The sequence below is a fragment of the Larimichthys crocea genome, chromosome III, assembly GCF_000972845.2.
Source record: "Larimichthys crocea isolate SSNF chromosome III, L_crocea_2.0, whole genome shotgun sequence".
NCBI lineage: Eukaryota > Metazoa > Chordata > Actinopteri > Sciaenidae > Larimichthys > Larimichthys crocea.
Window position 1 is genome coordinate 10,010,418 of NC_040013.1, and position 26,282 is coordinate 10,036,699.

The 26,282-nt window shown below is 40.9% G+C and overlaps 1 protein-coding gene across 2 annotated transcripts in view; it reads left to right on the forward strand.

The window, feature by feature from the left end:
• The first annotated feature begins 1,088 nt into the window (after positions 1-1,088).
• zmp:0000000755 (phosphofurin acidic cluster sorting protein 2) overlaps positions 1,089-26,282 on the forward strand; it is a 43,401-nt gene continuing 18,207 nt past the window's right edge. Inside the window, exons 1-3 of one of the 2 annotated variants that reach the window (XM_027277377.1) lie at positions 1,089-1,690; positions 18,680-18,767; positions 25,417-25,506. In XM_027277377.1, coding sequence (XP_027133178.1) covers positions 1,485-1,690; positions 18,680-18,767; positions 25,417-25,506 — 384 coding nt within the window. In that variant the 5' untranslated portion in view covers positions 1,089-1,484. The remainder of the gene's footprint in view (positions 1,691-18,679; positions 18,768-25,416; positions 25,507-26,282) is intronic. The other variant, XM_019260057.2, reaches the window with a different exon arrangement.

Here is a 26,282-nt window from a genome sequence, read left to right on the forward strand (position 1 = left end):
CATCATTACTAACAACTCCAGGGGATGTGGAAACTGTTTCCGTATGGAAGATTAAGTGCTATCAGGTGCACAGCCTAGCAATGATTAAAGATTGGGTTTTTTACACTCAGCATGTTTTGCAGTGGCAACAATACATCCCATGAGACTGTAACAAACAAAGTGCTGAGTTTAAAAAATAGTGTATTTCACCTTTGTGAGCTGTGGTGTATGCCAATAGTTTACTGCTCTGTTGAAGGTCTCAACAAACAGCTGAGAAAGTCTAAGAAGCACAGCTGAAGCTGCCAACAACGATGACTTGTTTTGTTCAAATGATGTATCGCTGTTAGGTCAGACTAGCTGATTGTGCAAACCGCAGTAAGATTTGACAAAATCAGGAACTTTTTTTCCCCCCAGTGAGTTTAAACAGGCTGTCACACACCTTACCCAACCCTCATGAGCAAGTCAAGTCAAGTCATCTTTATTTGAGTCCTTAGTCACAGTTTGAGTAATGGCTTTCACAACATGAGAAAACAAAGAAACAAGTACCATGGCATTAGTGATCACAGGACTAATGACAAATCATGAATAATGGGGACTTACCAAAGAAAGTCCTGCTGGCCACGATTGTGAAACCATTTTTCCATAAACAGTTATACATATATATGTTTTTATAACAATTGCAATCTAATGGTTTGTAATCACACATAAACAAGTGTTTATAGTGTATACCAATCAACCAATGACAAACCTTTCCCTAAAAAGGTCACTCTTCATCACAATGTCAAGTTCACTGAGGATCTACATTATGTTTTAGTTGTTTATATCTCAACATCAGAATTTGCAGCCACGTTCATTTAGAATAATACATGTGGTCACTATTTAAAAGTCTTTCCATGTTGAACTGCTATCCCTTTATTTATGTTAGAACTTTGTGTCAGGAAATAGGGCGTGTTTGACTTGATATAAAAAATGATCCTCACTAATTGTAAGCGTGTGTTCACCACCAGGTGTTCTTACAGATCAGACTTGGTATTTATGTGTAAGAAAATGTGATTTTTATGACTTTTATATCCATTCTGCTTCATTAAACTATTCACATAGCCAATGAACAGAACTGATGGGAAAGTGGACATAAACAAGTTTTTTTTAAACAAATAAAATAAACAAGTTTACAAAAGCTAACTACTACCGAGCTGATTATTTCCTGTAACATCACTGTGTATAACAGCTACTCCTAAATACTTTTCCCGTCATTAGTGTGTTACAGGAAAACATGTAAGACGAGTAGTTCTGAAGCTTGGTTGACATTAAAAATATGTCCCACCCCAGAAACAGGGACGTGCTGCCCCCTATCAGCAGTGACATGCCCCGCCCCGCCTATCAGCATCTCCAGTCAGTGTAGAGGAGCTGGGAGTCTGGAGGAGCAGGAGCAGGCAGCACAGAGTTCAGCGGCTCCCGCGTTCGTCCGACACTTAGCTAGAGCTGCTCCCCAGGCAGTGGAGGTGATGATGGCGGCGGCTGTAGAGAGAGGAGGCGTCCGGGCCGCTTTCCTGAACCCGAGCAGCGGTGGCGGTGGTGGACCAGCACCGACGAGCCTCCCAACCGGAGCCTTAGCCGGGGCTGTGGTCCTGGGCTCCGGCAGCATGCCTGTGCCCATGAACCTCTTCGCGACATGGGAGATAGACCGATCATCCCCAAGCTGCGTTCCGAGGTAACGTTAACAGTGTTGTGTTGGCGTAAATGACCACAAAGCCACAATGTTTACAAACCACCGTGTCGCTTTGAGGGACACCGGGCTAACGTCGGGCAAACAACGCCCTCGTTGACTGTAGCGTTGAGCTGCCACACATTTCCAAAACAGAGCTGGGGTTGCTCACTAGCGAGCTAACTAGCACGGCGGCTAAAGCTAACGCTAAAGCTACCTAGCGGATAGCACTGGTGGTCGAGTTCCTCTCATGTTTCGTGCTAAAAGCATTTTACAAAAAACAACAACAACAACATTTTTTTTCTGAATAAAGACACAGCTGTTTGAAATGACCAATGCCATATTGTGTACTTCTCACCAACGTGTTTGTTTTCAAAGTGTGTGATAGCGCCGTTAACAGTTAACGACCGTTAGAATAACTAAAGCTAGCGTTAACAAAAGTTGGGCTAACTTGTTTATCTGAGGCTTTCTGCTGCTCTTATTCTGCTTTGTGGCATTTAATTAGACATTTAATTAACCTTTGTCTATGTGGGCCTGTGCTTGAACGGATTTACGGAATGCATACCACCTAACAGCAACATAACTATATCTATAAATACAGTGACATGGATGCCGTCCGTCTCATCCCTTTCATCCTGTAGCAGCACGTACTGTGTCAGGAGCTGTCTTGGGCAAATGGACAGTTCAAGCAGCTGACTGGCACGCACGTCACGTTATTTTAGCGTTCATGTGTTGTGGGGCTGTTTCGTGTTTGTGTTTAGATAAAAACCTCCTTCTCGCTGTAGCTCTAGGCTAACTGGTCTCCCATAAAAGCAGCACAAACACAGCCCACTCCACGGTGTTGACACAGCAGCTGGTGCTAAGACAGAGTCAACTGTTTTGATTGTCACTTTGTGTGTGTGTGTGTGTGCAGATTTACTCTCAAGTCGTCCACATTGTCTTCATGTTTAGTCCATTTTTATTTAAGTAATGTTCGGTAATACTCTGCATTAGTATTCATCGTCAGTGTGAAGCAGGCGTTGCTGCCACCTGACCAGAAACCTCTCGGGAGCTGTGGGCACATTAATCAGCTTTGACCTAGATCTGTTCCACTCATTGGGAGAGAAGTGGGCTCGCAAGGGGAGGGTTTCCTCCACAGTCGATCGGTGTGTGTGTGTGTGTGTGTTTTTGCCTGCTGCCTCTCTATTAGTGCCTGCATGAGTGTGCAAGTGTCAGTGGAATCATAGCATGTGCAAAACACTGATAATTTACAGTGATGGTGATCCCTCAAAGTCTGTTTAGACTGTGGCAGCACAGCTGATTTGAAGCCAGCCAGAGTGAGAGTTTGACTAACGGCATCGCCCCCTCCTTATTCTGCAGCTCAATAAAAATAAAAAAGACCAGTCTTTTTTATTGTAATCCTATTTCTGAAAGTATGATTCCATTATTTTTATTGGAGCTCTTGGAAGACAATTACTTTTCATGACATTAGTCTCACATCTTCCACGACCGAAGCTATTAGATCATCGACGTTTGCCTGCGAAGAAGTGCCTACGTGTTCGGAGCTCTGATGCACCGCACAAGCAACTACATGTGTTGTTTGCTGGGCTCGAGACTGGAGCGAGCATGTCTTTGATAACTGTGTCCATTAAGTTTTAAGACTACAGGCGAGCAGAAAAAGGAAGGAGCCATGTCTGTGCATTTTGAGAACGTGCTGTACATGGTACATTGATTTCCCACCTCTCTGCCTCCACACTATGTGCTTGCTTGCTCGCTCGCTAGCGGATGACATACACTGCGCTGTATTAAAGATGGATAAGGATGAGTATGACAATGGATTATTTATGAGGCATAGAGTAAGGGTTTACCAGTCATTGTTCAGTATAAGACTGCTGGAGCTGCCCGAGACGGGCCTTTGCGGATGACTTTAATTGGTTAGATCTGATAATTATGAATCACACAGTTGTTATTTGGGATAAAGTCTTGTATGTTTTGTGACTCGCGGTTACATTTCTAACAGCATTTTACAGTCATTTGCTAAGCCTGTTTCTTCCTTATGTGTTTCGTGACCACTTATCCTAGACTGGTGTGAACGGGCTTGCATGGAGCCCGACCCAAGGCCTGTTTTGGGGATTCTGCCTTGGCATTCTTTCAGGGGTTGGGCCATTTTGTGTGCAGCTGTTCGCTCCTCCACTAGCCTTTAGCAAGTGTGGGTGTCCAGCTAAGTGGCACAATTTCACGTGAGGGCATGGGGCTGTTAGTAATTGACTGTTTGTTTGTTTGTTTGTTTTTAATTTTATTGTGGTGCTCTAAAACATTACACACAGCTGTTGTCCGTTAATAAGATGTCACATTTTTTTTCTTTTAAAGATCCTCCTGAACCCTGCAGCCCCACTGAAAGCTGCGCTTAGGGGGAAAATATTTTATTCACAATGGAAAATATGTTGTCAGCTCTTGTAGGCATGGGATTGTGGGTGCTTGCACTTTTGCTGTTGTCACACCTATGGCACAGAGCCACTGAAGGACCTCTTAAAAACTAGGACAGGCAGTATACTAACTTTTTTTCCCTTTGCCTCTCTTTTTTTAAGTACTTATTGACTATTACACAGGATCTGTTATTTGTACAAGGAGCCACATACACGCAACCATACATCAACTCATAATTTTATTGCTGATACAGTATTTGACCTGATTTTTTTATTTTTTTTTATTTAACTGATGAGTTTGTGGCAGCTTCATCCTTAACAGATCTGTTGGAACTGTCAAAGATGCATAGCTTGGATCCCAGCACATGGCCTGCCAGTATGCCTCCCTCCAGTGTTTCTATTACCATGTGGTATCTTTATATAAAGAGGTTGTTGTTGTTTTTTTCACTAACCGTCACACAATGTCTGTGAGCAGAGATGGTACCTCGACTTTTCCCTTTTTTACCTTCAACAATTGTTGATCAATGCTGGTGGTAATTTTACTTTAAGTAACCAAAAAAACAGCTCAGAAACAAAATGCACATGATGACCCCTGAAACGCTTGTCTTTATACTAAGTGATAATAGGATGCATGTCCATTTTATCCATGCTTCATGGCATGTTGATGAGCTGGATGGTTTCCAGTGCTATGGTGGCAGTTTTATAGGAGCAGTTTGTTTTTACTTTCAAATACAATACTGTGGAATACAATGGCAGCTTGGTTTCTAAATCCTCCTAGCTTCTGTGCTCATACACTTCGGTTCACTGGAATTGAATTTTTCACAGGTATTGTTTCCCTCTCATGACAGACGTGGGAATAAAATGCATAAAGGGTGTACATGTGATTACACAGCAAAATAAAAGTAGCTATTTTGTCAGCAAACCCAAACGGTGAGAGTTAATGACTTTGCATTATATGCTGGCAGTTAAGCGGCTTGCCTGTCCTTCAACTATGGCAAGGCAGGCATTTGCTGAGGGAGTGATGTGGTATCTGCAGGAATTACACTAATGCAGAGGTCAAGACGGTTGATAGATGCTTATCTACCAACAATAAAGGATGTGAGGCGGCATGGGAGAGTTGGCTTTTTACCAAGTTCAAAAATCAACGTTTACAGCTTGCGGTCAAAAGTTGTGACCTTTGCCCTCATCTCTAACATGATGGCAGCAACCAAGCAATTTGATCATGCTTGCTATAGAATATGATCACTGAAACAAGATCTAGGAACATTTTTGCATGACATTTTCAGTTCCTTTTTTTCTCTCAGGTGAGCAGAGCATCTTTCTCTCTGGCTGTTTGATTCATTTGAATCCCAAGATGACTTTACTCTCTGGCAAGTGGAAGAGCCGTATTTCGATAGTAATTGAGTGCTCCGATCAGATGCTTGTTTCTTCTGCCCCACTTCTGTATGGTGTATTGACCTGATGTGTGCTGTGTATGTCAGCAAATGAAGACAAAACAAACAGAGTCCTGGACTGGAGCAACATTATTATGTGTTCTTTGTTCTAGGTCAGTGGAGATGAAGCCCTCAGCCCTAACTCTTTACATATCCATTATGCAGTGATGCACACAGCTATTTATTTTATCCCGACGTTTGAATTGTTAGTGTGCAATCTGCAGTATAATTTCTGGCCTTAGTCTCGTCTCTGTATGTTCATTTCAAAGATAAACCGTCGAATCAGAATACAAATAAAGCAGGCCTGTCCGTCAGATAATATGAGCTTACTTTCCCCTCTCACCTCCTCGATAACCCCTCCATCTCAAGGCTTGGATATTGTTTCTCCTAGTGGGGGAGCTGCAGTAATCTGATTTCATAACAGGAAAAGAGGTGCTGGTAATCTGATGCTGCACACAGACACTGCCTGCTTAATCCTCTGCTTCCTTTTGCAATCATAAACATGCCCTCACCAGCCATCTCCAGTGCCCTTCAGGATTGTGACACAGCACTCCACGTCTGTCTGCATCGCGTTCACAATCTTCATTCGTCTGGCTGCACCGACAGACATCTGATGCACAGAAATGGAACTGATACTCAAAGTCAGAGTAAAACAGCTGCTCAGTCTCCAGGACCCTGTCACATTTTCATTGTCCTCTCTGGACTTACTTGATGAGAGTATGGAATGCTGAACTGCATACTCTATGTGCAAGAATCTAGTTACTGTTCCTTGGAAAACATATCTGCAAAGTTAAGTGACCTTATATTAATGCATAACAATAAAAGCATTTTATTGTAGAGAGATCAGACTGCAGCTGGAAGCAGTAAGTGAAAGTTATGATACTGGCCATGAAATTTGTTTGATGTAATTGCTTTTTAATGGTATTTTGTCCACCAACTTTGCAGCGACCTAAAACGTAAAACTTCTTTATAGGTCCTTCTTAAAATTCATTTTGGAAATATTACTCTGCGCCATGCTCCACCATGCTGTTCACACACTTTGCTAGCAGTAGACCAATCAGCACCTTCACTCCTCTCTTTTTCATGCTCACTCCCACTGCCTGAAATGTGTCAAAATTCTCTTGGTTTCCTTCCATGTCTTCCTGGAGGAGGAGGAATTTCCTTGGGAAACGTTTTACATTCCTGGCAACGAGAGAGCTGCTGGTGCAGCCAAAGCCAGGCCGCTCTGCTCTGTCCTCAGCCCCCCTTTTGTATTCTGTTGTCAACCAACAACCTGCCCTCTAAGAGGTGGGGTGGTGGGGGGTGGGGTGCAGGATTGAAGCTGTGGATTGCTAACAACATTGAAAGGTTTTGCTGAACTGGCCCAGAGCTTCACAGTAAACGGACATGTGCTGAATGCTCGTGTTGAATTCCACACAAAGGGAAGAAAGGTTTGTTTCCCCCTGCCTGGACCTCAGAATGTGAGAAAGGCCAGATACTTGTGTGGGTGGATACTGGGGTCTCTCTGCTAGTCAAGAGATCCAACTTCCTGATCCAACAAGTGACGCAAGGAAAGTGTCCTCTGACACAGGGAGGATCCTGTCAAAATAAGCACATTAGGGACAATGTCTCTCAACCCGTATTTTTCTCTTGTTCTTTCTCTACTTATTTCCCACCTCTCCCTTTCAGGCATTTCCTGAGCCGTATGTGCCAGCAGCAACTCAGAGATCATTATTTCAGACACAAAACACAGTGGCGTGGATGAATGAGAGCACATGACAGACCATTTAAAAACATAAAGCATGAAGCATTGTCACGATGACAGTGAGAGATCCTGCGCTCCAGGCTAGCACAGCCTACTGTAAACAAATTATATGTGGTGAGGTTTATCCCAGTGCGTTAAATATTTTTTTGCAATAACATATCATAATTATTGCCAGGGTTACTAGTAGACCATTTCTATAATCTCATTGCTGCCCTTGATTGATTAAATAATATCCTGAAAAGAGATTCAATACTTTTGCTGTTGCTGTCTAGTTGAAGATGTCACAGTCCTGAAAGTGTCAACTCTCAAATAGCACTGAGCTGGATGCCCTGTCCACTTGTCTAATCACAGATTAACAGTCCGAACTGTTTGCAGTTCTCTCTTTCTCTCTTTGTGCCTTTGCACAATTAACCCACGCCACATTTGTTGTCACTCTTCTTGCTGTTCGTGCAAAAACTCGTTTTTGAGGCTTAATGGGCAGAAAGGATCAGTTTCAGACTAAAAATAAATCTGATAGATTTATTCACTGGAAAAACACTTTCAGTAAATGACTTCACTTAACAATCTTGGGTATCAGAGGTAGTTCTTATGACGCACAGTCTAACCACGTCAGAAGTGTTTCTGCTTTGTGCAAAGGGCCGTACTTAAAGGTGGAATGAAAAGCTGTCCATCGTTGAGAGGGAGGACATACCATTTTGTTCCAACATGGGGATAACGGTGCACATATTCAGACTCTCCTGGAAGATGCCAAAAGAAAGTTCGAGTAGAACTTCAATCCCTGGCTCTTTTCTCACCTCTGCACATATGCTCACTAAAAGTTTCAGACATAGACCTCCTTTTACTGGCCCCTTAATGCTTATCGTGCCTCTAAAAGTTTTGACTTAATTACAGCTGTATTATTAATAGTGTTTATAATTTATCAGTTATCGCTGCTTTAACGATAATGTTAAAACCACTACCGCAGGGATGCAGAGAAAAGCAAGGTCTGCATATGGACACTAAGGAGAAACTAGAACGTGGACACATTCAGCACATTATTCATTTGGACATATTAAGCCAGGGGAATGGACTGGGAGGAGTAGACGAAAAGCCCTTTTGAGCTGCTATTGTTCATTTTTAAATAATAGTGCCAAAAAGGTGTAATTACATGATGCATCAGTTGTTTAATCAGCAGGATGGATATTATAGCAATAGACACACAATGCATCACTTGTTTATTAGATACCACTCCTTCTGAGAATATTTGCTGATGCTGACCATTGTACATTTATTGATTGCACAATTCCCAGTTCATAGCACTTCATTTTTCTTTCTGGAAGTGTTGTCTACATTGCAGAAAATAGTTTTGAGTCAGAGTACAGTCAGATATAATCTTGCTATATGCTGCTTGCCCAGGAAATATATTCTGATTTTGATACCCCGTACAGGATACAGTAGAAACACACACACTCTTTGTCCTTGTTCATTGTCAGATGAGTCTGAGGGTGTCGTAAAATCAACTCAAAAATGACGGCTAAAGAAACCGATCTGATCGTGGTGGTTGAGTTAAACGGCAAACTTAATCCTGTCTGATACTAAGAAATATGCACAGAAAAACTAAATCGATCTTTTAAAGGAAATGTCAGTGCTGTGCACATTTAACACAAAAGCAACACCTAGTTTTGCTCACTTTTACACTAACAGGTGATTAGGTATAGTCTTTGCTTAGATTTCCAACAAAGTGAGTTTTAATCTTTTCAGCTGGATTTTAGCCGAGATGTGATTCTGATGTAGAAAATGTCCCAGGGGCCGTGTATTTTCATCTTTTCAGCCCAGTCCAGCCCATTCATCAGTGCTAAGATGAAACATCTTCAGTGATTTTCTTTTTTTTCTTTTTTGGAAAAGGGTTACATAAGCTCTACAAGCTATTAATACTGGACTCTGACATAGTCTGCACATTTTGATTTATTCATGCTCTTTTGCAATTCCAGATATTTCCTAGTAAGTAGGGCTGCACAATAATAGCTAAAACGAGAATCACAACTGCTCAGTATCAAGCATAATTATCATTATATCATTATTTTTCATTCGACTCTGGCAGCAAAGTAACTTGTCATCTCAATAACGGTGTGTCTAGACTTTATAACTATCCGTGTCATTTTGAAACACAATTTTTTTCCCAACAATTGCTTCTTTCAAAGTGTTTGAATTTGCCTGGTCAGTAGGCTAGACGCAGAGATTGATTTAAACAAGTCTTTGCTCTTTGAGCTTTTGATCCTACTCGTAGACTCCAGGCAAAAGAGCGTTCCAGGCCTTCCACCTTAATAGGATTGTGGAGCTCAATCATAACCTTGTCAGCCACTGTGGCCCTCACAGGATTAACCTGTATCTGTTGGACTGGTTACTATAGACTCATTTGAAGTAACTGGACGCAGCAGGCATGCGTTTATCTAGAGGATGTACTGTAAAATAAACACTGATCTCATCATCATGCATCAGATTTTTGTCTGTTATGATCTACTGTAGCTGATCTGGTCAAGGTGTCTTACTTTGGCTCTGATTTTACCTGTAAACATGCCTTGTCTGGTCTGATCTTGTCTTGCATGGCTACTACAAACACAGGCCCGCTGACCTCATCAGTTTGTGTTCAGGGCTCAACAAAAGGGCTGTTTAGCACTGCAAAACCTGCAACAAAGGGCAACAGCCATGAACTGAGTCCCTGACAATCATTGTCAGATCACAGAGGCATGAGTGCAGTATAGGGTTCTATATTTTGTTTGTATCATAGAGGCTGAAGAGTTGAGAAGACAAAACAGTGCTATCATGTGTGCCTTATGCTTAGGACAGATTTGTTGGTTTGGTACTTGCAGAACAAGGAGAAGCTCTTTTTCACAGCTTGTGCTTCACTTGATGATAAAGTATAGGGACACAGGTTCACCCCATTCTTGCTTGTTTCCTGGTGTCATTGAAAAGCAAACTTTGCTCTTTTTTTGCCTTACCTCAAACAAGCCTTTTTTCTTTTGCCCTATATCTCCAAGTAGGAAACATAAAAAAAACTTGCTAGCACACCCTTTATTATCAGAGAAATAAAGATTCTACAAACCACCCACACAACAAGAGCATACTGGTCAAACCGCTGATTCACACTTGACAGATATAAATGTTATTTTCAAACGGGTTTGAGGCAGGGAAAGCACAAGCTTCAATCACCAACTGAAAAAAATAAAATCTAGCACTGAGCTCTAATGCACCACCCCTGTGTGGTATTACATAAAAAGTGCTCGTAATCCCGACAAGAGTCAGATTTTACCACAGCTCTGGGGAGCCTCATGACCACAGAGTTCACAAAGACCATATTACAGAGTATTATGACAGATATGAGTGCGGCTATTACGTCCTCTAGCATTCTCGGAAATAACCGGTTTATCTTCTTCCCAATCTGTTTTTCTTTTCACAACATGTCCCTCTGGGTTTGTTTCATACCTGAGTGATGACACCTGTCTTGCCTTCTCGAGGTGCCAGATTGCTTCATTGCAGCTTGTGTCTGGACCTGCTGGGCCAACAAAGCTAAAACCCATCTGAACGATGACTTAACACAAACTACGTGTTAAATAGGGGAATTTTTTTTTAAAATGCTTACGGGATGTTGTGTTGATTTCTGCCAGCCTTCAACCATTCTCACCAATAATTCATAAGGTTTACAGCCTTTGACAGGGCCCAACAATTCAAAGGTTCTGTATTGACTAATCTATACTTTTTTAAAACTATAATTAATCTTTAATATTAAATGTAATATTTAAATTGTTTTTGAATAGTTTGGTTTGAATCTTCATAGAGTGTGCTTGTTCTCAAGCTTCCTCCAACAATCCAAGGATAATGCAGGATTGATGCGCATGAGGTTTGACAAGGAAGTTGTGCATTTGGCCATAGCTTGGCTAAATTATGGCTTTTGGAACACAGTGAGCATACAGAAGGAAAGCCAAGGCCTTTTTTAGTGTGAGTAAAAACTTCTGATAAGAAATACCTTCCACCCTTATGCTACGGGACATGTTTCAAATATTTCATTAGACGCTTGATAGTTTCTACTACTAAAAATCTAGCAAATGTCAGAAACTGACATTAATTCAGTAAGCTGAGTGCAGGACTGAACTTTTTACAGCCACCAATTAACCTTATGCTGCCATCTCATTACAAAGTATTTTGTAATGTGTTGAGATGAACAGAAAAAAAGTCAAAATAGACACACGACTTGTCCCTCGAGCCCATGGCTGTGGCTTTACAGATCTCTTTGGCACACCACAAGCCATCTTATGAAAGCTACTCTCTGAACCAAAGGCTTGTTTGATTTCACTCTAATTTTGCTGCTTTCAGCCTTCGAATGCTGTTTCTTATTGTAACCATTAGGTTGTGTGTCAAACATAAATGGTCACAGAAATCAGTCTTTGCCAAATTAATAGCTTCCTCTTGTTCTCTTTGTGTACCCTGGCCACAGCCTCTTCCTCCTCTTTCACTGTGGCCATGAGACTATTTCATTCAGGGGAATTAAAGCCCAACCAGCATATGGCCATCTGGCACACATAACCAGATATTTGGGGGCTAAAATAGCTTTTGCATGCAAGCCTAAGTGCAGGCTAAGCTTCTATGGCACATCCAACTGTGTGAACTTGTTAAAACCGGTCAATCAGTCTTCTGGATTAATCTTTCTCACTGATGATGTAGGTTTTAAAATGAATTAAAATTGATTTAGCTGCCTCTAAATTGCCTACCATTACTCTCCTTACCACTCTGTTCCATCTTTAGTCACAATGTTTTGTAACGTCCATTGCTTTCCCATCGTATAAACTGTCAGACCAGAAATGTTTAAAAATGATTCATTTATTAAAGAACATTTCCGTGGGCGGTGTGGGTATGGATTTGAGAATGTAGCTTTGTTTTGTGCCTTTTCTCTTTGTTTGCAGTTTGATCGAACAGCTATGAATCAAATAAAGAAATGAAAAAGATAAAGAAAAAGTTTATTGCTGCATGAGAAAATGTCACTCGTTCTATAGGCTAGCCCTCACCATGAATAGATTCCCCCTGTTTTCTTGTGGAAGTATAAAATATTCAGAAGAACAAGCTTTTAGACTGGTGTTTCCTTTATTTGGATTATACAACTAGTCATGAACAAATAATAGTGCTAGGACAGAACAAAGTGCTCTGGCTTTCTGTAGCCAGAGCTTTCACTGTAGAGAAAGGGTTTTTCACTCAGTCCCCCACATGCATACCATACGCCGCTTCCTTAAGAAATTCATGCAGAGCATTATGTTCAAGCATTCTTTATTAAAGGAGAGTGACTGCATTCACATCTCAAGCAGAGAGCTCGAGAAAACAGCACATTGAAAGCACTGGAAGTCTATTTTTTTATTTTTTATTTTGTAGCTTGGAAGCCCCCCAGCACATACCAAACATACAGTCTCTTTTTCATTCAGCCCTCCGTTACATCACTCATCCTCCATCCTCCACTTCCCCCTGCTTTGTGCCTCTGACAATTGCTGTGCAGTGATCCGAGGGCATGGAACTGGCAAAACATCAACTAGAATGCTGACGGGGGAAAAGAATTACAAAAGTGTGTTTTTGTTTAGGCAGCAATATCGTTCAATTCAGAGGGTTCGTTGGCCTCTCTCTCTCTCTCAGCACTGTGCACGTTCATTTATGGTCTGAGGACCCATGTCTGTATTTGCACGATGTCCCTATAAATGTTGGGATGTTTTTAGAAATACGAAGATAGGAACTGTTTGAATGCTACTAATGCGTCAATCTTTCCAACGGAGACAAATGAGAACATGAGCAGTGATAAAACTCGACACCCACTTTCTGTAAGCAGCCATATCTCAACAAAGGGCTCATTTTAATTCTTGGATCTATTGCCATGGGATGTACTGTAGCTGCTGTCTCTTTGTAGGCTCTCGAGCCTAAGAGTGTTTCAATCACAAGTTATTTGAGATGCTGCTGTCACTGAAGTGGTCCAGAAATAGTGCAGTGATAATAGCCACATGTACTATTACGCAACAACAACCCATCTTGGACTAATGGCTTTGAGGGATGTTTGAGTAGATATTTGTGTTGTTTGTTGACACTGCTCACTCTTAAGTGATGTTGTAATATGCCCGTAAAGGATGTAGCAGACTTTTCCTCCAAAGTATCATTGTCCATTGCATTGTTGGTATTTGTAAATATTAAATAGAGCCCGACCAATACTGGACATCATCATCAACACCAACATATACGCCGATATCGACATACCTGTGATAGGCCAATATTGTCCGATAAAATCGGTTGACTGGGCTCTGCTCTTAAAGTTTTATTCCTTATAATATGAGGACAGATCTTTATGTGATTTGCCTCTTTTTGGCCTGGCTTTTGTAATGACACAAACAAGGCGTAAACAGAAGTGGCATTCTGGTCTCAATGTCCTCACTTTGAACTAAAATGATTATTCCTTTATATGCCTCCAGTCGCAGCCTTGCACATCTGATGCTGAGGCACTAAACATCTGGGGAGTTGATTTCAGATTTGAGGTTTACATATTTTAAATACCTCTTGATGTCTATGTAATATAAACTATGCCTGCTGTCAAATAGGGAGTCTCCAGACAGACATATCATTTTACCAAAGAGCCAACCTCAAAGCAGCGTGTGACTGAAGTTGTCTTTGAGACTTCAGAGAAACCTGTGTATGTGTGTGTGCGTGTGTGTGTCTGTCTGTGTGAGATAAAGAAAGCCATCCTAACTCAGGGGAGGGCGAGGTCAGAAAGGGGCCAACAAAAAGGATTATTCACTTCGTAGAATGTGTGTGTGTCCCTGGGCTTTGCTCCATGACTTCCACCCTACTGTCCACCTTTAATCCACCTTCCACGATTGATTTGGTTCCCTCTGATGTTCCAGCAGCACTGGCTTGCACTGGAAGGGGGAGAGAGGCTTTGTTGAGACATGGCAGCATGACTGTCTCCAGTTGTTAACCATATGTGTGATATGTAGGTGATTCTAGGAGCACACTCATGTCATACATTTATTTTTATCCTTTCTTTGTCGCTGGTGATTCAGTCGATCTATAAAGTGTTGTTTAAAGTGATAATGTGTTAAATAATTCCTTCCCTGGAACTGTAAAATTAAAATGTTTGTTCCTTTACCTCCTGAAGTCTACTTGTTATTGCTGTAGAGAAAATGGATGAAGCAGCCGAGATAAGATATTGCACCTTCATGCCATATAGCTCACAATCACATGCCTCTTATCTAAAACCAAATATTTGGCCGCGGCTGTTTGAGTGCACTGCCTGATAAGTTGTTTTGTTTGTCCAGGAGCGATAAATGTGAAAGCATTCGAGCGTAGCCACAGATGGACAATCTTTCATTGCACTGCGATTTCAACGGTGGCTCTTTGACATCTATGATGTTATGTTTAAGGGTTAAACCAGTATTCATTGCTGCATAACTTCACTGATGTGACACTACATGAAAGTCTACAGCTTTTTATGCCACTGTGAATTAAATACGCCGGTGAACTTATTTTAATTTTGGCAGTTTTGCTGTTTTTAAAGAAAAACAAATCAAAGATGGGATTATGTTGATGATCATGTCATGACTTACGTGCAACACAGTGGCCATGTTTGAGGAGCTGTTCCTGTTTGTCAGTTGAACTAAAGAGCTTTCACTGCAGATTTACAGTCTTTTCTCTATAAATAAGGTTGCTTGTCTAAGCCTTTTCCTTCACTCTTGACACAAAAAGAAGCATTTGTCACCTCCTTACTTTTGATTTCCTAAGTAGTGTGTCCCTGAGAGCAGTCTGTATAATCTGAAAGAGGGAAATGGCCTAGCGTCACTTTAGAGGCCTTGAAAGGTCAGCAGTTAGTGACGGTACAGCGAGTGACTTGGATGCACTAATGGGCTTAGATGGAGCAGCACTGCCCATGCCGCTGTGAGTGATGCCATATAGGCTAAACCTATTAGCTGTAAAGTGCTCAGGCACGTACTAGTCACCATTCATCAGCAGAGTCAATAACTGTTCCTTTTGACGTGATATTACACTACCTTCAGTTGTCCTATATGGTCTCGTCACTCAGTAATGGAAAGTGTCATCAGCACATTTACCGGGAGTAGCCTGCGGTGTGACATGATTCAGATTCCAGTGTTGCCTGAGGTGCAGTTTGGCCTCTACCTGTGACATAATACAAATGTTTTATTATTCCCCTCACCTTGAGCTGAGCGAAGCAAGAACAGTTTAAAAACTACAGCTTGCTTTAAAATCACAGTCGATAGAGAGCTGAAATGATAATAAGACTCACTGATTAGTCAATCGACAGAAAATTAATTGCTTGTGGCATTTTATAAAGCATTTGCAAATGTGAGGATTTGCTGCCTTTATCTGGTTCGTATTGTTACATCTAGACGTGAACTGGACTTTGGAACCTTGGAATTGTTTTACTGTTATTGTGACACAATACCAATCCAAGAAATGATTGATAGTTTAATCAGTAATAAATGTAATTGTCAGTTGTCCTAGTCGTGTGTGTGTTGTGTATGAAAATGTATCAGAAAGACTGTTCTAATCACGTATACAGGGATATGATATTAATTCTGTGTTCAAGTTTGAGGTTATTGGGTATCTCTACAGACGCTTCAACAAATGCAACCGCTCTGTAATAATAAATTCTACCCTCAAGAAAGTTAAACTGTGCAGTTTATAGGATTCTCCACCCTTATTGATGTGTCCTGCCTTCTGAGAATGCTCAAAACCAGCGAAAGACTCCATAACATGATAGTAGCACGAGCAGCAGAGCTTGGCAGGCGATGTGTTGACTTAACCAGCGCAAGCGGTGAAACTGAAAGAGGGATTCCCCCGTGGGCTCTTATCAGCTGGGAAACAGACAAAAAATGTATCACTTATCAGCACTTCCCACCACCAGTTCAGAGAAATATCGAACTGGAGACCTCTGCTATAGATTCTTCACCCACCCAGTCTTCTCTATGGATTGATAACAGTGTTGTGTTTGGGGTCCTGTTTGGCACAGAGAGGCGTGCTCCGAACCCACCCCAGGCTCTCTCTGGGAATGTGGGAATGACATGCCAAAAAAGGAGGATTAATGCATCATTTGAGGGGCTTTTATTTTGATCTTGAGTGTGTGCCAGTGTCTGCTGAGTGGAGAGGAGACCCATACCACTGACAGCTATTTCTAAAACTATCTGAATTATCCTTGACCCATTGTATGCCTCTGCCAGATATTTTAGCACCATGATTAGTGCTGTTGCGTGACACCCGGTCTGTCGCTGTAGTCACTGATTGTGGGTGGCAAAGTGAACTGGCACCGGGTAGGAGCACAGGGACAGACTGGCACCAGGCCAGAACAGATGGCCTCAGGTTTTGCTTGCAACACAACACAGTGGCAGGCAGGAGTGGAGATAACACCTCTGTCTAATAATAAAAAATCCCTCGTTCCCTAGGTGACCCCTTCAGCGCCTGCAGCCTTTTTAATTACATGTGAATCCCAGTCTACTGAGAGAGGGAGAGGGAGGGGGAGCTGTGACAGGATAGAGATGTTGTTAAACCATCAGCCCCTGCTTTCTGACGGAGAGCTGTGGCCGACTGGTGAGTCATCCTCACCATAAGAAAAGCTGGATCTAAGGTCTAGAAGTTCAACATTTAATCACTCTGGCCTCAGATTTGCATTTGTCATTCTAACATACATGAGCTAACTCAACCCAAGTGGGTTGGCAGTTTTTACACCTAGATTTGATTCCAGTGAAATGTCGTAAAATTGTTTATTTGCAGAGAGGGGAGATTCCATGCAGGAACAGGAACTTCCTGGCTCATTCCTTTTGTTAATCAAAATTTTATATTGCCGTCATTAAAGATATATTTATGATGTATTCTGTTGGCTGCCTGGATAAACCTCTCTTGGGATCTATTGACCTTTGACAAGTGTTCTTCCTTTTTCCTCTCTGCTGTTAATTTTGTTAATGAAAACTACAAACAAACATTCATCAGCGCAGCGATGTAATGACTACATCTGTGCTGAACAAAAATGGGAGAAACTGGAATTTAAAACTAAACAACAACATAACTTCTATTATTTTTCAGCAAGAAAGACGACACAGAAAAAAACCTTACCATGTTCATTTGTGGATCTGCTGCGTGATGTGTGATCTGATGACACATCAGTAACACATGCAGAGTAATACAATAAATCTTCACTAATTAACATTAATTTTTGACCATTTAATTTTGATTTGAATGCCTGAAATGGCATACTGAAGAAAGGTGTGTTGAGAACACACTTTTAGTTGCCCTCAGAACACAACAAATACAAATAAATACAGTCCAGTGAAAAGACCTGGACTGTATGTACACAGGCCCTTTTGTCCTCATTGTGTCCATTAAATATTCATTCTTAACAGGCCACCCCAGTGTGACACTACAATTTCCTTTGTGTTTGAACTTGATGTGTCTGTGAATCATACTTGTCTAGAAGGGAGTGCCTGATTGAAGTCAGTGAGCATTGCTCGCAAGGAAAGTGTATGACTAGATAGTTATTTGTTTGTTTTGTCTTTCATCCTCCCCTTTGACTCTGGCTCAGACTGATCACAGTTTAATGCAGCGGGACTGGTGGGAAAAGTGGGTCAGGAGGAAGTTTTAGCGAACTTGGCTTGGAAGTTGTTGACTTTTGTGGAGTGTCTTGTTGTAGAGGCATGTTTTTTTGGGCTTGCATCTGGTCATGGCCTTCTTGTATTGCTTAGTTTTGCTTTTGTGTTCTGCAAGTTAAGCCTGTATTTCTTCGATTAAATACAGTATATTTTATGGTACTTGTCATCTTTCTACCTCGTCCATTCTGGATCCCTGTGACAGCTGTCAAGTATTAAAAAAGTAAAATGTGCCAATCAATAAAGCTTCTTTCAGAGGCATGTATGTGTATATGTTTCTAACTTGTTTTATTTAATGATGAACAGATGGCAGTGAGTCACATAAGCCCCTGCGTTCAGCATTTCAGTTTGTGGCAGCATGCTGAAGGAGGGCTGACTGAAGGCATTGTGCTGCATTGTGGCTTGTCAAAGCATCTGTGCCATGTCACCTTCCATGAAGAATTCGCCCATAAAGCTGACAGTAGAAAGGCTGATTTAGTTACACTTTGGTCCACCATCCATTTTCAATAAGTCATAGATTTTTCCTTGCGGAGTAGAAATGGGGTTTGATTATTGAATTTGAATAGTTAACATACTGCAAAGAAATAATACGTGAGATGTAAGACACATGCAGAAATAACGTGTGACGTGCTTTTTTTCCGTCGTACTTTTCATCCCCAGATGCTACAGCTTGTCGTGAAGGTGTGCTCACATTGTGTTAGTCATGTCACTAATGTGTTTCTTTTTCTCTCCCCCTCTCTTGTTCTTTTCCTTCCCCACAGGCTCTGCAGCCTCACATTGAAAAAGCTGGTCGTCCTCAAAGAACTGGATAAAGAGCTGAATTCCCTGTCAATAGCTGTCAAAATACAGGTAGGTGCCGTAATCTCCCATGTGCGACGGGAGTAACGGGTTCAATTGAAAAAACAAAACAAACATTTGATAGCAGCATGTCACAGTCTGTGGCTCACTGTTTCTCAGTCCTTTGTCCGGAGCTGTGCTCTGTTGAACACAATCACAAAGCTCAGACGATGATAAGACATGTTACTAATGCTGATTGATAAAAACCTCCTGAGCTGCACAGGAAGCTGGTGAGTCACATCCACTCAGGTGCTTTGAATTGCAGACAAGCATTACCACTCTGAACAGGAGCGTTAGCACCATAAGAAGGATTGTGCATCTTACCGTGATTGCTAATATGTTTTTGTGTCTATGTGTGAGCAGTCCTAACATGCATTGCTTAGTCTCAGGGTTGGCATTTTGTATAGTTTAAATGCCAGATCCTCTTGGATGAAAACGCATAATAAAATGTCTTGATTTATTTTGTTTTTAGTCATAATACTGACATTCTAAGTTAATATTGTGATATATCGGAACTGATAAATCTATATTTTAAAAACAGCAATTGGCCGGGTAAATGGAATTAAAATCCAGTGCGGGAAATTTATGTTTCAATGTAAGGAACGGATTCTTGGCGCTCACTAAGCAGAATGAAGAACTGCAGAGATGACTCGAGGTTAGTCACGCTTCTTGCTTGCCGTAACAAATTTCACCTTTTATATGGAATTCAAAGTATTCCTAGAACCCAGAGTGAGCTTTTGGGGAAGGCGGGATAACACGCCTCCCTCTCAGAATATTGTTTTGTGTGGCTGACATATCGTTGGCAGAGAGCTGGAGAAGTTGTTTTAACTTGTGAATGTCCCGCCCCCGTCAGCGTCCTCGTATCTGTGTGGAGTTTTTTGTGTTTTCACTTGTATGGGAGTTGGAGAAAGGGGCAAAAACAGTAAAACAGCAGCTGTGAAACAGTTTACTGTTTTCCTGAATTTTTGCACAATTAATATTACGCCACATTACTATTATGTTTTTAAATTGCATTATAATCATGGACTGACCATGTGTAGGTCATAGACTTGACTCATCTAAGTGCTGGAACCCTGCCTTTAGTCTGCACACAGGCCCCACAGTCTTAAAACACACAATCAGCAGTAAGTCTAGCAGTGGTTTTAAAAATGATGGTCCACTGCTTCTGAAACAGTTGATCCTGAGAGAGAACTAGGACCAGTGAGTACACCTTAAGTGTACACAAACACACTGATCTGAGGTGGCCATGTGGAAATAACTCTCAGAGGAAAAAGTCATTTGACTTTCTTCACTGCGGTCGCCAAGAAAACCCACTCAGAAGAGAAACTGAGAATCAAGAAGTGAGGAGGGAGCCAACTTTGTCTATAACATGTACCGGAAAGATTAGTACCACATGAATAGTCTGAGCCAAAGCTTGTGTGTTATGCACGCATTGGAAAATGTAATATTTTGACTTTTGCTAGTGCTGTATTTTTCAGATGCTTTAATAATATGCATCCCATGGCTCTGCTACACAAGTCCCAGTCTGACACTGTGTGCCCAGCATGTTTGATTTATCAACACAAGGAAAAGGAAAATGTTTATACCAACAGTGGATGAGTATTCCTAGAAATGGATATGCATGAGTGTTGGGTAGAATTTTGACGTATAAAACATAAAATATCAAAACATTGACAAAAACAATTGTCACCATATCGTCAACTTTTCAACCACAGAAATTATTTTAGTATCGGTTGTAAAACTCCCGGGGAAAGAAAAGCATGAAAAATACTGAAAAAAATAAGTGCAGTCTTCCTAACATCTTTGTAATGAACCTTTTCCTAATACATAATACGAGAACATGAAACTTCAATTTAACAGTCTTCTTTATTCGCCAAGTGTGACTACACATTTTGACTATTAAGTGCATTTTTTTTTTTAGCCCATTCTCTGGATGTGAGAAGCCCTCTTATGCCAGTTCTAAAGTGCTCTTACAAATAATATATATATATATTATAATATATATATAATATATATATATATATATATATATATAATATATATTTATATATATATATATAATATATTATATATATATAAAAATATATAAAAAGTCAACATGGACATGCCTGATTAGAGTCTCCGCAATTTATTTGTTCACTTAATTCTATAGCAAGCACAAGCACCAATATCTAAGTCATTCAGATTGACCAGCAGTGTAAACAAGACAGAAAAGGTGGTTACTCTCTACATTTAATGTAGCAAAATTGTGTCCATTCCTTGATTAACTGTATTCCTTTGTATCCACTGGGTCCACTGAAAACAAGATTTTCAGAAAGATCAGATTCTTGAATCTTGTCATATGAATATAATATCTTGTCACTGCCCGCTAACTTTGTTAACTAAATGTAGACCACACTCTCTGTCTCTCTCGCTGCATAACGTTGGCCTAAATACGTGTTTCTCTGAGCTAAATCAAATGAATGATTCGTAATTGATGTATTATTTGATAGCCTTATTTTCAAGTATAATTCAGTATTCATACTGGTTTAAATAAACAATTTGTTCTTTTTTCTCATCTTTACTGAACAAGAGTTTTGTGTGAAGGGAATTGAAGGCCTGTCCCGAACCAGCCTAGCTTGGAAGAGTTCAAGCCACTGCCATCGCTGCATATTGCCATTTCCACCATGCCCTTTAGATTGTCCAAACATATTGAAGTGTTTCAATGAGCCTGTTTTATCCCCACTGTATGTGTAGTTGTTGTTTTTCTGCTTTCACGCCACAGTAATTGACATTTTTTCTCTCCCCTGCTCAGTGTTGTCCTCCTAATTATGAAATGTAATTGAAATTTTATGCAATACTGGCTGATTCTATTTAAAGAGGAACAAATCATCCCCCCCTTTACTGTCATCCTGAAGGAGAAAGTAACCAACCAAGTGTGGCTTTATCCATGAGCTACGTTGTCTCCAGAGCGTGAAATCTCTCCATTACTGCTGAGCTGCCCTTAGGACAGGCGAGCAAAGCTCTGTTCACTGCAGCTCCGGAACTGGGGCATTAAATGCAATTTCCAGCAGGTTTGGTTAGGGAGAACACAGACACCAAGGGGATAAAGAGACAGTTGGAGAAGATGACAGACGAATAAGAGGGTTTTGTTTTCAGATAGTGGACGGACAAAGCCTCATTACTGCATGTCATGGGTTCTTTGTTCAGCATACAGTGGCCGTCTCTTGTCTCTCTCTGGGTCTCATCAGGTTGAGTGGCCTGCACGCACACCCTTGTACCCGTGTAATGGCTAAACATTTGGATGGTCTCCCAAAGCCACAGCAGCAGGAATGATGAGATTGCAGTTTAGTCTCCGGGAGGTCCTGCGTTCCCTGGGAGATATTCGTCTCTGTCTCACCCTGGAGACCGCTGGGTCACCTCAAGTAGCTTAGACCTCCTCAGACAAACCTCTGCTACATTTGCATCTTACATCTGCACATACCACACTGTTTTCTTGTATGCTACTGCACGTACGCTACATGATTCTGCATTTTATGTCCCATCTTTTCTGTGTGCAGTTGCCTGAGGTTGACATTGATGTCAGCTGGATTATGATAGGAAAGACGTGCAATCATCATTCCAGTGGAAGCTGCTGTCCAAAAGCACTTCCATTTGTAGTGCACTCAGATATGATCCAATTATGTATGTATATGTGTGCATGCATGTGTGTGGCTTTGTGTGTAGGGTTGTGTTGGGTGAATGCAGAACCTTTTAAAACCTCTCTAATACCATTGCACGTTGAGCTCTTGTCTTGACCCTAAGTGACTTACTGTCGATGCTGCAAACAGGCAAGCCAATTTAGAGAATTCAAAAAAGTAACCTTGAGAAGGAGTGTAAAGTTGAACTTGTTTTCCCACAGGCTTGCCGAGCACGGTTAGCAGAGGGGCTGTAACATCCCCCCCCATATGGCCCCAGAAAGACAGTGGAGAAGCTTGTAGCACGGGGAGAGAGGGCAAGAGAAGGGGGGCAAAGGACATTCAGTACAAGCTTTCCTTGCCAAGGCTCTGTATTGTTAATGCATGTCAGGCAGTTTGAGAGCTCAGCTTTTGTGCCTTGATTCATTGTACCCACCATTGAGCATGAGAAAAGAGTGCATACAAGGCCCCTCTTTGTAGAACTCAAGTTAGTGACAAGGTCAGAGTCAGACAGAGATTTATTCTATTTTTTCATTTTTTTTATCCATATAGAAAACAACTGCTACAGCAACTGTCAGGGTATCATCAACATGTCCCTCTCTGGAACATATTGAGCCATTAGACTGGATGGAAAAAATGCTTATTGCAACAGAAAGCTTTGCAAGTGTCAGCAAAGCTAAATTCTTTATTCCGTTTATGTCTTCAAAGCTTTCTTTTGTTCGGTGCATTTTTAAACTCTTGACACTAAATGTTCTTTTACTTCGCAAAGTAAGGAAGAACACAGTGTTGTGCACAAGTTTGTAGAGTGACAATTGGAAGTTTTCAACAAGCAAACATCCCCTGTTGAAAATGTATTACATAATACTCGTAGGATTAAGAAAATACCAATTATACCAATAACATATCTTAATACGTCAGTGGTTATCGTGCAGCAGTTACACTCGTTTATTGTGTAACAGTGGCATTGCGTATCCAAACAAACATCTATGAGCACCCTTTACTTTCTTACTTTTGTTTCTTTAAGTTTGCTGCTCACTACCAGTAAAATGGGAAAAGAGGAAGTGGAAGTTGTGGCATAACATGTAGCATTGCTTAACTTTTTTGTAGACTGCATGACTGTCAGTTTTCAAACATGTTTTATTTTGAAGTAAAGGAAAAGCAGAACCAGAAATGTTTTACAATTATTCATGTAATATTGGCTAATGTTAGTATATTATTTTTATTTCAGCTTATGCTGAAATTATCACTCATCCATCCATTTTTATCTCCTTGAATCTATTTATGATCAAGCAAAGTGTGGTGTCAATCCCAGAATGCATCATGAGGATGATAGATGGACAGATGACTTCATACCTAGCAGGTGTTTTAGAGTTCTGCAGAACCTGAAGAACAAAGTAGAGCAAACTGAACAAGAGTGACCAGTGTTACTAATCACTCTCGGGAAGTTGGGATAATAACTTCACATCCAAGAGTTTTAATTTTCATCGCACTTTTGTTTGTTGGCTTTTTTCCCTTGACTGTGACTCTCTGTGGATCATCTTTGATCTGCCTTCTCAATCATCTATCCACTCTGAGTTGACTGGTGTGACTAGACTAAAAACGCATGCATTGTCATTTAGACTACTACTTACAGAAGCACCACTGCATTCTTGAATAAACGCCCCCTGACATCCTGTGATGATTCCTCAGTGCACACACAACCATTGTATTTGATATCTGTTGCATGATTTAGCAGCTCCAATGACATAAGGATCCAGTTTCGTGCATCGGACTATTAAAGAGTTTCTCCCCAGGGCATTAAGCCAGATACAGGATATCCTTACCTCTCCATGCTGCTCACCAAGTCTTAATTCTATTGGCCGGTTTAGCAGATACCTGAACTAAGCTTAGCAGACTTATGAAATTTTAAAAGCAGCTGATGAGTTGCCAAATACATTACACAACAGATGCCTGTCTCCAGCACTCACAGCTTGACATAAAATCGTGAAGCAGACATGACAAGCTGTTTCTGTTCCCACATTCACACTTCTGATTCCCTATTTCAAGATTATAAGAGGTAGAAAAGGAAGTTAGGTTGAAGAATTAAACTGTAACTTGATGAGGAACATGATAATCCGATGCTCGTAAGACAGACATGCTAAGGCCTCACACAGATCCTCTGAGGACGGACTGTGCGTCTATGTCCTTACATTTGGAAGAGCCTTCGATAACCCATGGCATTTAAATCCCTGTGCACTGTTTGGCCATGCCAACTTTTGCGCCATGTCCCAGAATTAGCTTTGGTGATGAGTCTCTCTCTACTGGAATAACAAGCATTACTAAATACATACTAAAGCTACATTTGGTTTTGATTATGAGCTTGATTTTAACAGTGCTTGTTCATTTCTAATAAAGATCCATGGCAACAACATGCAACATAACAGCAGCTGTATCAAACAGATAAAGCTTTTTCATATTCAGACATACCAAACTACCAAACATGTCTATCAAGGTATGATTAAAAATCCCAGGCCGTAGCTTAGAGGCTGAAGCTTGTGATCAGGTTGTCGCTGGTTTGAATTGTTATAAGTCACTCAACAGCAGTTCTTGATGTCCCATCTGACCTGATTTCAAATGTTCTAGTAGCACTATTCTCTAGAAAGCAGCGAAGGAGTGGAGCACTGTTTGTACTAGGCTATCTCAAGGTGTGATACTGCATAAATGTGTGAATGTGAAGCAGGCTGGTACTAAAATAAGGCTTGATCACTGAGTTGCTTTTGTCTTGAGTCTTGAGAAACAACAGAGGATGAGGGATTTTTGGGGGGATTTTCTTTTTATTCCAACGGAAGCATATTAAATTTCAGTGTGACTGCCCCTCAAAACAAACAATGTTGTCGGCCTCAGTCCAGAATCGATTTGTGTCAATTTCAAGCTAGCCACCAAAACAACCCTTGAAGTCCCACATGTATAATTGTTCATGTGTAGCATTTATTGTTTGTGCTTGAAATGAAACTTCTGTCTTCCAGGGTTCTAAGCGTCTTCTGAGATCAAACGAGTATGTCCTCCCACCCAGTGGACTGATGGAGACAGATCTGGAGCTTACATTCTCACTACAGGCAAGCACTCTCGACATTATACTGTGAAATCTCACACAGATTTGCCAGTTACTTGACAGGCAGGATTATGTTGAAGCCTTTATTCACACTTTAACCCCTATCAAAAGTGTGATATTTAAATGATCTCTGTGTATTTATACTATAAGGTGTGATCCGACGCATTTCTTTAATATTATCCTGTACCATTTTTCATGTTGTTTAGTGGTCTTGTTGCAGAAGGATAGGATCTGCTGTTGTTTCTGTTGTTGTTGTTGTTTCTGTTGTTGTTGGCGGTTTTCCAAGTGCAACCTTACTCCATGCAGATATGAATCATTACTGGAGTAACTGAAGCAGAAACAATTTATGACGCAATGTTTTGGATTTGTGCTAATTGACAGTGCACGCATGCCAATTGGAATAACTAGGCAGCTATAGAAGTGAACTAAGCCAGATGAATTGAACAAGTTGTGAAAACAGACATGATGTAACAAGTTGATGGAACAATTGTATATTTTGCCAAAAAGCTCCAATTCTTTGCAAAAATCTGACACGAAAAGGCCCAGCTAAAATCACACTGCTGCCGAGTGAAGCCTAGAATAAGTGGGGACAGTATTGGACATGCATATTGCAGCCGTTCAACCACCTTGTAAAAGTTGATCTTACTAGCTGTTATTGTGTGAATATTAAAGACCAAGAAGGCAAGAAAAGTCAATGCGAAGATCAAGTTCTGGCAGTCAGAACGCATCTGACTGCCAGGATTAAAATAAGCAAATGTGAGCATGACATATGAAGCCTCA